Source organism: Coturnix japonica, chromosome Z, assembly GCF_054131305.1.
Source record: "Coturnix japonica strain WE chromosome Z, WE-NBRP24, whole genome shotgun sequence".
NCBI lineage: Eukaryota > Metazoa > Chordata > Aves > Galliformes > Phasianidae > Coturnix > Coturnix japonica.
The window spans coordinates 33,052,738-33,067,185 of NC_140702.1; the positions used below are offsets into that span (position 1 = coordinate 33,052,738).

Below are 14,448 nucleotides of genomic sequence, written 5' to 3' on the forward strand. Positions count from 1 at the left end.
TCTGCCATGTAGAAACCTCTATAGCTCCAAATGAGTAACTCATTTAACATGTAATGATGCTATTTACTGGAGATTCGTGTTCCCAGTATCCATGTTTCTAGCATGGACTGTGATCCCCTAGCAGACCGCAAAGACAACATACTACAATAAATGAGCTCATTAAGTATGCAGCTCTTTAGTCTCGCAAGCTGTTGCAGAGGGTGAAAAGCTGGATTATCAACTTGGGAAGCACACTTGTGATCCAGCTGGGCCCAGAGAGAAAGCATGTGAGCAACATCCCTATTACTGTTGAGTATACCTTTGACTACAGTACATGAGCAAAGCAGCAGTGGTATTGCAGTGACATGCTTCCCCACCCAGTAAGCCAGATACTCACAGAAATTAAGTGTCAAAAATTTATTATGAAAGCTTCCATAGCAGCAAACGTTTAAAAAAAAAAAAAACAACAAAAAAACAAAAAAACTATTGCATTATTAAACCAGTACACTGGCCCAGAGGCCTGTTGAAGTCTGTCTGCTTTAAGAGTGTCTGTATTTGCCTTGATAATTAGTCTCTAAAAGTCCAAGAAGTACTGAAGCTTGCTTCTCTTCATGTTTTGTAGACAGCACCAACAGCTTATAGTCACAGTACTGTTCAATCCTGTGAAGTTTTGGACCACTTCCCCTAACTTTCTCTGCTTTCTGAAACAGATCCACTTGACCAGGAAACTTGCAATACTCGTTTCAGTTCCATAGTACATTATCTTCCACACAGCTGCAGTCTACTGACACCCACTGATGAGGTGAGCTATTCTTTTCCTTTCTCCTCTGTAAGAGCCCACAGCATGCCAGTCTGAGTGACTGTAATCCAGTCCCTTGACCAGGCTAATCCATGGAATCAGCAGCTTGTTGCACACTTCGGTGAACCAACACCACGTTGAGAATGCAACAGAGGTTTCAGCCTCCCCAGCATGCCAGGCCATAGTCACTCAGGTAAGACAATAGTTGGCACCCACTCATTGACGTTCCGGCTTTCTTCACAGAAGCAGTTCAGCTTCTCTAAAGCTGGATCCTTCCAGCCATCTTCATTTGAGTTCTGGTAGAAAAGCATCGCACACCATGAGTGCACAAAGTCACAGTATTATTTTACAGAAGCACTAGCTTAAAAAGCAAAGCATTTTCAGAGACAAAGAGCAGGAAGCTGAGCTGTCACCAATGTGGGTGGCAGTGAAACCCCCTTTACAGAAGCACCGCCCCCTGTATCTCAGCAGTTCTGCACCCCAAGGGCTAAGCCCGGCCAGCCCACAGAGCTCCATCCCTCCCAGTCCCAGCCACGCACCGTAATGAGGATGCAGTGCAGGTCTCTGGGCTCACCAGACTCTTCGTTGGATCCCACGGCAGCAGCCAGCTTGGGTAGGTCGTTCACACGCACGATGTCGATGTCATTCTCGCAACAGAAGGCCTGGATGAGGGTGAAGTGGATCTGTAGGGCGATGTCCCCCTCGTCCTCCTCATCGGCCGCCAGCACGCAGAACGCCACGTTATCTGGGTCCCTGCGGGTGGCGAGCACCGTTAGGCCCTAGTAGGGCTTCCTTGCCCCTCGCCCCACTCGCGCTGCCCGCCCCCCCTCACCCCACTCACACGTTCATAAGCTTGGCCGACTCGTAGACGCCGGCAGTGAGGCAGCCGCGGCGCTGCGCCGACACCAGCAGCTCGTGGAGGGCCTTGCCGGCGCCCTGCATCCTGGAAGCCGGAGAGAGCGGTCAGCACGTCACCAGCGCCCGGACAACGGCCACCCCACCTCCCAGCCAACCGCCTACCAGTCCTTGCCCGCGGGCACCGGCTCCTGTCCTTGCGCCTCTTCCAGAGTCATAGCAGCGTGTCGCCAAGCAGCGCTGTCACCGATAACCCCCAGCTCCTCCCAACAACCCAATACCCACGTCCTGCCGCAGCTCCAGCGGCTCCTGCTCCTTTTAAGCCCGCGGAGCTCCGGCGCTGGCAGCTGGCGGCGGCCGGTGCGTTCCCATTGGCGGACGGGGAGCCGGGGGAGCGCTTTGTCATGCTAATGGCCGCACGCCGGGCGGGAGGTGGGGGCGGCTCGTGCCGGGGGGACACGTGGTGGCGCAGGGAGGGCGGCCACGGCCGCGGCGTGGTGGCGTGATCCGCGGGCACGGGGAAGGCGTGTGCCGGGAGGGGGCCCACAGCTGCTGCGTGGCACCGTGCTGCTGCCTTGGGGATGCTGGGGTAGGAGGGTTCCTTCTTAACAGTTGTGCTGAGGCTGCTCGGGAGGTGGGGGAGTCACCATCTCTGGCGGTGTTCATTAATCGTGTGAATGAAGCGTTGAGGGACTTGGGTTAGTGCTCGTGGTGGGGGTGGGTTGGCGGTGGGGCTTGGTGATCTCAGGTCTTTTGCAGCCATTGTGATTCTATGAGTGCTCAAAGGCATTCTCAGCTTGAAAGTCTGCATTGCTACCTGCTGCACTCCCTTAAATGGCATGACTTGAGCTGCTGCTACGGGGTCAGTGTGCATCACCTTAATCTGTTCTTCCAGGTACATAGGTCACTCCTCTTTATTTCCGTAGAAATTACAACAAAGAGTGCAATAGCACTGTTTGATGGAGCAAATTCTCAGCTTCAAAACACATATTTTCAATAGTCACCATCTTTAGCTTTTCATTTTCACCAGCAGTGAACAAGAGCCTTCATCTCATGTTCGTAAACATCTACGCCAGCTGACCTTGCTCAGAGAAGGTCTAGATGCCCCATCCTTGGAGACATTCAAGGCCAGATGGGTGGGGCCTTGGGCAGTCTGATCTGGTGGTTGACAAACTGCCCATGGGATTGGAACTGGATGGCTTTTGTGGTCCCTTCCAGCTCGAAGCATTCTGTGATTTTATGATAGATGACCCACCTATCACTGTCACCACTGCTGAAACACACCACCTACTGCCTTACTGTGATCACATCCACTGTTTGGTCTCTATAAGCAAACATCTATGAATGTCGATAGGTGCCATTTTTTCAGCATGGAGGAATTCAGTGACACAGCTTTGCTCCATACACACTTTCATGTCAGACACTGTTCTGTCAGACTGCCCCTCTGCTGTCACATAGCAACAAAATGCAATGCAGTGTTGGTGGGAAGGTCCAACCTCTACTACCACCTTCCACCTCTGATGTCATGGGCTGACAAAATGGGAGGCATTAATTTCAGAGCAGCCCCAGTGTGCAGCCACAGACCTTTAACACACAAATTCCCATTTCTGCCCACAAGCCCAGTGCCCTGCAGCCACAGACTCCAGCAGACTCTGTGCTGCAGACAGTTCTTTTGTCTGGTGGAGAACTGACAGCACCACGTCCTGGGTAGCTCTGCTGCTGAGTGCTTCAGGTCATTCAGTATCAGGGTGGGCCCACCACACATCAGTGCCACGCAGGCACCATGAAGCACATTTTGCCATTAAATTGGCCAGCTGCTACAGTAGCAGTAGCACGGAAGGCCACCCTGCAGCCTTGTGTTATTTGTCAGCACATGGCTGAGCACCACTCAGTCCCGGGTGGTGGTCACATCCACAGAAAATCCCTGACCTCTGCTAGACATCGAAAATATTAGGGCTGCAACAAACAGCTGGGCCCTCACATGGATGCCTTGCCTATTCTCATATCATGAGTGTTTTTTGTGAAAGCCTAGAGGAGAAGAAAAATAGGAAAAAAAAAAAAAAAGAAGTATTTTCTGCATGAAGAAAGCCCTTAAAACAGCTCCTAAGTAAGTCAGGTGCAGAGTAGTGGGGAAAGAGGTATTCAGTGTTCAATTACAGCAGTGGCAAAGAGTACAGCAAGAAAAAGCAGACAGAACTGCAGCTAGGTTGTACTCCTGAATACCTGGTAACAAACTGCTCTTCCCCTGATCAGCCCTGCTGTCCTCACACTGCAAAACTTTTTCTCCAGGTACTGAATTTCACAAACCAGAAAACTAAAGCCCCACCGCAGTCAACCCGGGAGTCTTGGGAACCAAGCAGACGGCTCCCTCTGCTGACACTGTGCTCAATGGCACTTCAGCTTCCAAAACACAACAGCTGAAAATGCTGCTGTGAAAATAAAAGCATCTTTCAAATAAGTTAAGTGTTCTGCTGTTAAAAAATGGAGCATTCCCACAAATATAGCTGAAGTGATGTAGGATGGGCACCACTCCCATCATCATAGGATGTAATGCAGCTCAACACAAAGCCTTCAATTTGGATGTCTTTTCAGACTTCGAGCTAAAAAAAGACAAATGCAGCCTTTGCATTAATTTTGGTTGTTGGTGTCTTTTTTTTTTTTTTTTCTATAGAAAATGGCATGCTGCATCAAGTTCCTGCTTGTAGTCAAGAGACTTTTTTTTGCTGGTGTTGCTGAGAATATGCTATTCTTGAAATAAAGCAAGAAACCAAAAATGCTGCTTTAATAATAGAGAAGCATCTTTCTAGTAACAGATGAAAGTTTCTCCCCTGATCTAAGAAAAGAAAGGCTTGCTTTAGGGGTTTTATGGAGTGTGGCTAGTTTTAGTTGTCTATTTCCTTTTATATAGGTGGGATGCTAAGGAAGGAGCTAATTTTGAAAAAACAGACTTGGATCAGCAAGAACCCTCTGTAAGGAAGTGCCAAGATATGCAGAGGCCAAGAAAAGGAGAGAAATGCCATGCCTAGTAGCATACTGGGGCCTCTCTGCACACCCTACCAGGGCTTGCTGTAGATAGGGAGCAGCCCTTACCTTCTCGCACAAACAGACACTGCACCAGGCTTTCTAGGGTCAGGGCATGCTGGCTGTCCTTGGAACTGGCTCTGAAAGGCTCCTTCACTTTCTTCCCACACCAAAGCAGGGTGCTATTCTCACATGAAGATTTACTTCATTGGCAAGTTCAAGCACTTTTTCCTCTTCACAAATAGTTTCTTTATGAAGTTGCTTACACTCCTGTACTACACTTATCTGGCCATGGGATGCCATGCAAAGCTGAAACAGCATTGCATATTTTTTGCTGTGTATTCTAATCAAGACCATGCATCTCATGCCTATTTCTGCCCATCAGGAGTCACTAGTGGAGCTGCAGACAGAAAAAGCTTTCCTTTTCATCTTTATCTTCAAATCTCAGTACTACACTGAGAACTCACTATTGTGTGCTTTTTCAAAGAGACAAAAATACAAAAACTCACAGTCTTGTATTGCACATTCTGTATTCAGACTGTGGTGTGCTGCAAGTATTCAAAGATTATATGTCTGGGACAGGCTACCCTCCTGTGCCAAGGTCTCTGTAATCAATACCCACGAGAAGCAGGAAGGCACAGAGTAGCTACAAAGACAGCTAAAAGCATGGGGGCACAGGCTGCTGCAGCACTGCTACCACCAGGAGCTTCTTTGAAGCACTACTAGGCATGACATTTTCTTTTCTTCCCATTTATTTATTTATTTATTTATTCATGTTTGTTTTATTTCCGTATCTTAGGGTGTTTTTAATTGCTTTTTTGTTTTGTTTTGTTTTTGTAATCTTGCACTGTTTTATTGTTTATTAAGAACTGCTGGGTGCTTGGTTTTCTTGTCTTCCCGATCACAGTTTTCTCAGGCCAAATTTTGCAGGGCCCTCTCCTGGGATTACCATGTGTCTGTAGGTCTAATAACTGAAAACTTTTTGTGCATTCACAGCAGCTCTAGCTGGCTGCTGTGTGACTGGAAATCCAACGGCCCATGTGCACCATAGCTGTATAGCATCCAGCTCAGATAACCTACATTTTTCAGCTGAATTGGACAGACTGTGCGTGCATGTTCAATTAAAGCTTGCCTGCCAGAAAGTGACAGGTTTACTATTCCTGAACACATACCTTTATCCATAAATGCCCGGAAACACTGCACTGAGGGTGGCTTCATGTAATAGGCGATACTAAAAATAACACTTGCTAATAATCTAGGCCAGAAGAACAGAGAACCAAAAACCCCTCTGGTCTCCACCAATAATAGTCTCAAGCGAGCCTCAGATGCAAATAAACTCAGGAATTTCTTGTGGTATAGCTGTTTTCCATCTGCACTTCACTAGCTCCTTAATTCATTTCTTCTGCTGTACCCATTAATTTGCTACATGAGGTCCCTCTCTTCCAGCAGTGCAAAGCTACTGAACAGCAGTCTGGCTGGCTCCTCATTAGGGACTGCCATTAGGGACTACATCAATGACATCAACTTTCACAGTGTCAATGGCTCCATGCAATGCCAAAACGAATTTCTGAACAGCTGAACACAACTTGAACAGTACCATATTAAATAATCTGATTTTTGTTGTGTTTTATGCTGAACTTTTTTAAGGATGACAATCAAAACCAAAAATAATTGATGAAGGATTTCTCTGAGCAGCTGTCTGTATGATAAAATGATGGGAGAATAGCTCAGATGCTGACATAATTGTTTATTTCACTGGTAATTCTACAGCATGAAATGTGTTTCACACAAAAGGCAGATGTGTTACCCTACATCCATTATGTAGTTTTAGGTCTCACCCTAAAACTATCTAATGAATCTTCTATTGTAGAACTTCTATTGTGCCTGACTGGGCAAAAAGCAGCCTGCTCCTTCCTTACCTCCTTTGTGTCCTCTGTCATGGGTGTATCAGATAGACAAACTGAGAAGGAAAGCTTGGATGAACAACTCAGATCGTAGGTGTGTCACTCTGATTTCTCCTAATTTTTCCAGCCTTCAAACAGCACTGTGAATCTATCTTATATCTAAACAGATTAAACAAGTGGCTGATGGGGAAGGGCCTAGTTCATCGTAGTTCTCACAAACAGAAGTGTAAGAAAAGAAAAAGTCTTTACTGATCACAAGTACTCATTAAGATACTTCTGCAGATGTGGGTTTTCTCTGATAAGGAGACGACGAAGTAGATAATTTGTATCATCCCATATTTGCAACAGTAACACAGGAATTAGTTTAAATCTAGAAAGTGATTAGATTTTCTTCTCTTTCCCTTACAACTCACCCAGAAACAAGCCATTTTCTTTTGCTCTAAAGAGCTCCTGCACAATGGCCAGACTGAGAATTGCAACCTGAATATCCTCCCCCTTCCCTCCTCCCTTAAAATTGCACTCTTTGATGCATAGGTTTACAAAAAGGGAGCAATTATTAAATGTGCCTAAGTATAACACAAGATTTAGGTGCAGTATAATGCTGAATGTCACCCCAGATAGCAGCTATTGATTTTGACGTTACTGGACTAGGACTGTTGCTCTTGGCTATCACTGTCTACTAGTAAAGAGTTTAATAAATTTCAGCACGCACTGGGATAGTTTTAATGAATTTCACTGAAATGTTTGTATGCCAGCTGGCCAAATTTTCATTGCTGCTCTGTTTCTTTTTGCATTTTAGTCTTCACTTGGTCCTATCTGTGGTTTCTTGTCATTTTCTCCTGTGGCCCTATTGTCCCATACTCCACATGGAGCTTTGGACCAAACACAAATAACAAAATTACCTCTATATGAGGTGTTTGTCTGCTGCAGGGGGTCACGGATGTAACAGGAGAACGTAGCCTTCCTGTGAAGCATGTATTCTGATCTCTATTTCCAGAAAATGCAGGTACCTGAAACCTCTCTGACTTTACACAATTTGTGAATGACCTTAAATATGGCAGAGCAGCATCACAGGAGCACTGGTAAATGCTTTTACTAGTTATTAAAAATCTATTATTGACACCAACAGCATGAGCTCCACCAGCCCTGAACTATGTCCAGTCTGTGACACACCCTGAGGACCATGAATAGAGTTTGTAACAAATGGCTTGAGTTTGAAGAGCTTGCAGTAATATTGTATATCCCAAAATTTCTTGACCCTATCTAGTTGGTTTGCCATGTCTTCAGGTCATGGGTTGCCTCCTACCATAAAACCACACATTCACCTGCATGGTGATGCCCTGCTTTGAACTGATGCTTTCAGGTGTGATGATAATGTGAATTATGTTCATGAAGAAGAAAGTTAAAGCTAGAGAGTCAATTAGGATTCTTTTTCTTTCTCTTTATATTTTTATGGAGTAGCAAGATTATAATGTGATGGTGGCTGTCAAGCTTAGAGTGGTTTTACTAAACCCAGACCACAAAAAAAGAATGATACACTCCTTGAAATCTAGTTTTCCTCTGAAAAATTAAAAAAGTGTACCCTTAAACTGTCTCTACTTAATGATGTTATGATCCCACATTACAAATAATTCACTTCTCAGGAACACATGAGATTGGTGTACTTTTGTTTGTATGTTAGAATAAATGGAGCTTTGTGTTTGTTACTCTGTAACACTATTGGTAGCAGAAAAAGGACCAAAACCTCAAGACCTGCTCTGAATCTCCACATGTTAAATTTACACATGATAATTGCATAGTAATGGAAACAGTGACTTTTCTGAACACTGGAGCCTGAGTGCTATGTGTCGCATTAGCTGCATGCCATCAGTTTTGTCTTTAAGTAAGTACATTATCAACTTCACTTTTGTGTATGATTTACAAGTTAGCAAAATTTTGCTAAGAAACAGTAAGAAATACACAAGGAAAGAAAAATATCCCAAAGGAACACAGATGTGATAAATGAGGATATGTATAGGACTGTTCATAATGAAAGGGTATTGATGGGACCAGCAACTGAACAGGAGGGATCAGAGTAGGAACCCTGATTTTCAGAAACTCTTTCATGTATTTGATTGACTTGTATTTCTGTTATTACAGTTAGTAAATTAATTTTCCTCTTCAGAATGTTATCACTATTTGGTGTTGTTTTTTTGTTTGTTTATTTGTTTGTTTTTGTTTTGTTATAGGTAACCATGACACATTCCCACAGCAGGGCTGCGCTGCCAGCACAGCAGGACTATATTATTATTATAAATATTATATATATGCTTATGACATGTAGTATCTGGGTAGTAATGAAAAACCTGTAGGGATTACTGTGTCTGTTAATCAGTAACTCCAAGGTAGAGACTGCTCACAAGGTGTCAGCCATGGATCATGCTCTCACAGAGCTCCTAAGCTCAACCTCTTCTCTGGTCTTTGGTCTTTCCAAATACCTTTGGAAACCCACCTGTGAGCACCAGGTTTTCCCATACAGCCCCAACCACGTCTCTTGGTACTGTGAGACTGTGCACGTAACTATTGGTCGCTGCTTCACCAAGCACACTCATATAGTTTTCAGTACTCCTTTGGTCATCCTTTAGGAAATTAAATGGGAACTGATCCTTACTAACATTACAGCTGTGCACAGAGGGGTGGAATCTAAGCCTAGCAACAATGTTTTAGAGTATCAGGAGGAAACAGTGTAGAAAATTCTGCATTTTGCCCCTTGGCAAAGGCCCCTTGGCCTTCAGGGAGAGCAGTGCCTGTACAGATAACAATGCCACCTCTACAGCAACAGTACTTCTACTACAAACAGTATTTCTTCTGAAATGAGAAAGTATGCAGGAAGTGTGACTTGGGAGGACAGAGCAATTTACAACTATGGCAGTAAATGAAGCATCAAACAACATCACTCTATTAATAGTATCCTACAGTCATAACCTAGGTTTAAATGCATCTAGCATTCTAGTACCTGAAATACTGCAGGTATTGTAATGAGGAATATTATGTTTTACTATTCAGGATACTCATGCAACAATTTCTGCTTATAAGTTGTTATATATACAAAAGCACCTTGAAAGTACCTGTGCAAAGGGACTGTTTGCAGTGCATCAGACTAAACACAAGTTAGATTTTCGCAGATTCAGGAACTATATGTTTGTTCCATAATACAGACTTGAAGTATGATTTGCACTGTCTTGCCAATTTTATAACACATTTTTAGAAGATGTAAAGAGGTTAATAGCATCCCATCTCCACTCAGGCAGTCTCACATCTCTACAATTAGATGTTATCATTTCATCTGTGCTTGCAAAATGTCTGGGGCATCCTGTTTTCATTAATTTGCAAAGTCTTGGCTGCCATTATGTTATAGAAAGAGCAGAAGAAATACTTGCAATTTTAGACAATGGCTAGATGATTATAATAAATCTGCGAACAGCATTTTCAGTTCTTTAAGTGGAAGACAGAGAGGGCTCATTCTGCACTATGTTATGGCCATCCACTGCAGCCTGCTCACTCCCCTGTGTCTCTGCACTTCCACTCTGCTCTGACTACAGCTCTCCTAGCACATGGAGCTGCAGCCTCCTCCAGGGGTCACCATGCTCCTTTGTTCATGGTGGAACATAACAAATTTCTTCCCATCTTCCCCTGTAAATGAACCACCTGGATGCCTGTGCTCCCAAAGTCATGAACAGCTGGACAATGCACCACAAACAAAGCATGTGCAAGACACAGACTTGTCTTAGTTTTATGATTTTTGCTATCAGTATTCCACATCATAACATCATGTAAAGCATGGGGAACTTAAGAGTTAATACTCCAGTTCTGTGGACTGACAACTTTCTGGATATCTGGTTCTCAGAAGAGAAGAACTACGTACCTTTTTCAGACTTGATGCCATCCCTTCCCAGCCAAAGCCCAGTCTCTTGTGACAAAAGGCAGCCTGGGAGAAAGGGACAGACTCTTTAGTAGGGTCTGTGGTGATACAACAAGGGGAAATTATTTCAGACTAGAAGAGGGGAGATTTAGGTAGAATATAAGGCAAAAATCTTTTGCAGTGAGTGTGGTGAGGCACTGGAATAGGTTGCCCAGATAGGTGGTGGTTACCCTGTCCCTGGAGACATTCAAGGCCAGGCTGCATAGGCCCTTAGCAAACTGATCGAGCTGTGGATGTCCCTGTTCAGTTCAGGGCAGTTGGGCTAGATGACCTTTAAAGGTCTCTTCCAACTGTTAGTATTATATGAATCAATGATTTACTGAGCATACAACATGATCTGGAGCCCATGTTGGCAGTGTGCAGGTCCTAGGAAATACATATAGGTTGGTATACAGCCACAAAATAATTCCATTACAATGCTGGAATTTTCACACTGTTATTCCATAAAAGAACTTGCAGAAGTGACGTGCAGAAAGCAAACTCCATAATCACAAAGTAGTTATAAAGCAGGAATGTTTAATGAGTGATGCGCATACACCCTGGTGCAAAGGGGATAGCTCCACCTCACTTGAACACCATTAGGAGAAAGTGTGCTACAGATACAGGCTGAACTAACACATAATCAACAGTTTGCAGGAATTTGGATACATATTCACTACATTCCTGAGACCCTATTAGCATGCAGTCCCTCCCTCCCCCCTTGTGTCTGTGTAGTGAGTCGTAGGGTTGGTCGTGGGATGAAGGCTCATCATCTTCCTCGCTGTGAACTTTGGATCCTGAGGGAGGGGCACCCCCCAAACTTGATCCAGCTTGCCCCGTGGACATCTAATCACCTCACTGTCCTAGGGCTGTTCCACTCTTATCTTTATGGCCTTCATCCCCCTTGTTATTCCAGACCCAGTGTCTGCAATCCCCATTCTTCTAACAACTTCTACATAAACTATCTTTTCACTACCCCTGTCCCAGTTTCTGTGAAGTCCCTTTCTCTCCCTTACTGTGGGGCCCTTCTGACATTCTTCAGAATGTTGTGAGAAATCAACTTAATTCTTGAGTTCAGGTGAGTTGCCACACCAGAAGCTTTAGTGCTTTTGTCCTGCATTTTTAGAGCAAAGGAACTAGCGACAATATGGGGAACACTTGATGATCCACGTGATCATGACAAGACCCTGCTGGTGTTTCATTGCCTGAGGGATCTGCTTTGCTGTGGTTGCAGGTGTGCTGGGAGGTGCTAGAGCACTGAGCTAGGGCTGGCTACACTGTACCCTGTGTTTGTGTCAGGTCACTGTGAGTGTGCAGCAGTGTCCTGTGCTGACAGACAGATCCCCCAGCCGCATGCCTAACCCAGTGCTTGCAGCACAGAATACGGAGGCTGCACACACACAGGCATATGCCTGCCTGGGAGTCTCAAAGCCATTATGGGGAATGCATGAGACGATGTTGAGTTTATTTTAGGCAACCTGAGGCTGGGAGTCTGGTCCCCTGTGCTACTTCACAGTGAGCAGAGATCTTGGATCTCTTGGATTTAATAGCCCTCATGGAACATTTCAGTTCATCTTCTTGAAATGAATTTGAATGATTTTGTTAAACTAGAATTGCTGACAGCCCAAGGACATACACTAAAACTGAAAACAACTTGCAAGAACCTGACTTAACCATTTTGTAGCAGGTTGGACAGCCTGAGACAGGGAAATCATGCTCATGACAAAGACTATGAGCTTCTCGGGAAGACAAAAGCAAGTGTAATCAACCCACTTGGAACCCAGACTCAGTGCTGCTCCTTGAAGTGAGCCTTCATTCCTTCATGGTGCAGCAAAAGGTAAATACAAAGAAAGCCACTAGCAGTCTCAGCCATACTGAGGCATAACAGGCCTGATATTAATATCACTGATATTAATTTTTTTTGTTGTCCTTGATCTTAAATCTACTACAGGAAGAACATAATGGGAATAAACAAATTACTCTCCTAACACAATTTATAATGGTTTTAGCCAGTTCACACCATCTCACAACTAACTAGCAGAAAAACAGCGGTAAAAAAGCATGAGACACACCCTTATGTACAGAGCAGTGGGAGGCAGTGCTAGTGTTCTGCTTCATGTATGAGAGCTGGCAGTAAGTGCACAAAAGTATCACACCTGGTGTGCATGCACAGTGCTCCGGCAGAGTATGGCATTGGAAGACACCGCTGGCCTGTCCCCTAGTTCTCGAGACTCTCTGCAGAACACTTCCTACAGACAACAGCTCCCAGCACACAGCTGCTCTTTGCAGCCCCCAGGCACCTAGTTCTTCATTCTCTCAGCTGCAGCCATTCTGTGTAGTGCTGGTTATCACTGCTTTTTAACTGGTGTCATGGAGGCTGAGGTCTTTTGCTCCTTGCTAATTACAACCTGCACCAGCCACTCCATTCTCTCCCCATGATGGATGTCAAGTTCATAGGCCTTGAGTGTTCTAGTCATCCCATTAGCTTTTTAAAAATACTGGCTTTCTTCCAACCCTTTTCAATTTCTTTACTGTTCCTTCTATATATTTTTTCCACTGTGTCAGCATTAATGCATAAGTGAGCTCCTTGGGCAATTCCTGGAAGGTATCCAATCCTCTAGATTTTCAGATGTTAGAGTTTAATATCTTGATATCTTAATATCCTCCCTACTCACTCACTAACAGAATAGAAAGTAATCATCACTGTACTGTATCTCTCAGTCATCAATCAAATCCTCATGCTTATTTTCCAGGAAAGGTCCCTGCACAGCCAGCTGTCCTAGTCAGCAAGCAGCAGGACTGAGACTGTGCAGTCTGCCTCCTGAAGTCTTGCAGCTACAAAGTGGCTTGCTTCACTTCTTCTCTCTCTCTTTTTTTTTTTTTTCATTGTTTCCTGCACATCCTTCCTTTGCTGCTAGCCAACCTTTGCCTGCAAAAATAAGAAGAGCTCTGTTTCTGCCACAAATCACAAATCTGCAAGCAGAGATCCTCAGGGACTCTGCTCCTGGGCTGGGTTACCTTGCTGTCATCCTAGGAGCTGGTTAAGGGATGTGTACTATTGAACCAACTGCTCCATGCAGAGGGAAGTGTGGTCACAGAACCAGGGAGTCAAAGGGTGCATGAGGGTTGGCAGGGACCTCTTGGTCCATATGGGACACTCAGAGCAGGTTGCCAAGGAATACATCCAGGTGGCTTCTGAAGATCTTCAAGATGGAAACCCCACAGCCTCTCTGAACAACATATGTCAGCACTCTGTCAGCCATACAGCACATAAGTGCTTCCCAGTGTTCAGAGAGAACCATCTGTGTTCCAGTTTGTGCCTCTTGCCTCTTGTTCTAGCTTTGGGCACCACAGAGAAGAGCTTGGCTCCTTCTCTGCACCCTCCATTCAGTTATTTACAGACATTGATGAGATCCCCCAAGCCTCTCTTTCAGGCTGAGCAGTCCCTGCACCAAAGAATTTGGTGTATACTGATTCCTCCTTGCTGCAGTTGAGCCACTTCTTCAGTTGGCTGGGACCAAATGGCCTGAGGACAGGAAGCATTATTCAGAGAGAAAGATAGACAGCAGCATACCAACACTGTACAGTGTGCAGGGAATTGGGCTCCAGAAACCAGCAATCTCAGATAAGATCTGATATGTATTCTTCCTTCATGGTTGTTCCTACTTCCCCTGAAATCCTGGTTCCCCTAATCAACAATTTTAAAATGATGAACTTGGATCAGGTCTGTACTGAAACTAGTCTTCTCCTTGAATGGACCCACCATCTGTCATCAAGATGTATGTATACTTCAAAAAGTCTTGTAGGAAAGAAGTAGCTTTCTTGTTGAAAGTGATTCTCCTAAGCTACAAGCATCACTGTTCTCAAGCAGCAAGTTAGCCCTACACTTGGGTAGTAATCTTCATCCCTGCATCTCAGCAGCCTGCAAGAGTGAGTCAAGTGCTGTGGTG

The 14,448-nt window shown here is 44.7% G+C and overlaps 1 protein-coding gene across 1 annotated transcript; it reads right to left on the reverse strand.

Moving 5' to 3' along the window:
* Positions 1-381: 381 nt before the first annotated feature.
* Positions 382-1,926, reverse strand: GADD45G (growth arrest and DNA damage inducible gamma). Its single transcript, XM_015849379.3, has 4 exons — positions 1,799-1,926; positions 1,620-1,721; positions 1,318-1,531; positions 382-1,074 (listed from the first exon to the last, which is right to left on the reverse strand). Exons 1-4 carry the CDS (start codon positions 1,849-1,851, stop codon positions 964-966), a joined length of 480 nt encoding a protein of 159 aa, XP_015704865.1. The 5' UTR covers positions 1,852-1,926; the 3' UTR covers positions 382-963.
* Between the last annotated feature and the right edge of the window lie 12,522 nt (positions 1,927-14,448).

Excerpts from the sequence above, each read along its gene's own strand:
- GADD45G (XM_015849379.3), bottom strand. The coding sequence starts at position 1,851 with ATGACTCTGGAAGAGGCGCAAGGACAGGAGCCGGTGCCCGCGGGCAAG. Across the intron at positions 1,532-1,619 it reads TCGGCCAAGCTTATGAACGT|GGACCCAGATAACGTGGCGT; the intron begins GTGAGTGGGGTG and ends CGCCACCCGCAG. Across the intron at positions 1,075-1,317 it reads TGCACTGCATCCTCATTACG|AACTCAAATGAAGATGGCTG; the intron begins GTGCGTGGCTGG and ends CTTTTCTACCAG.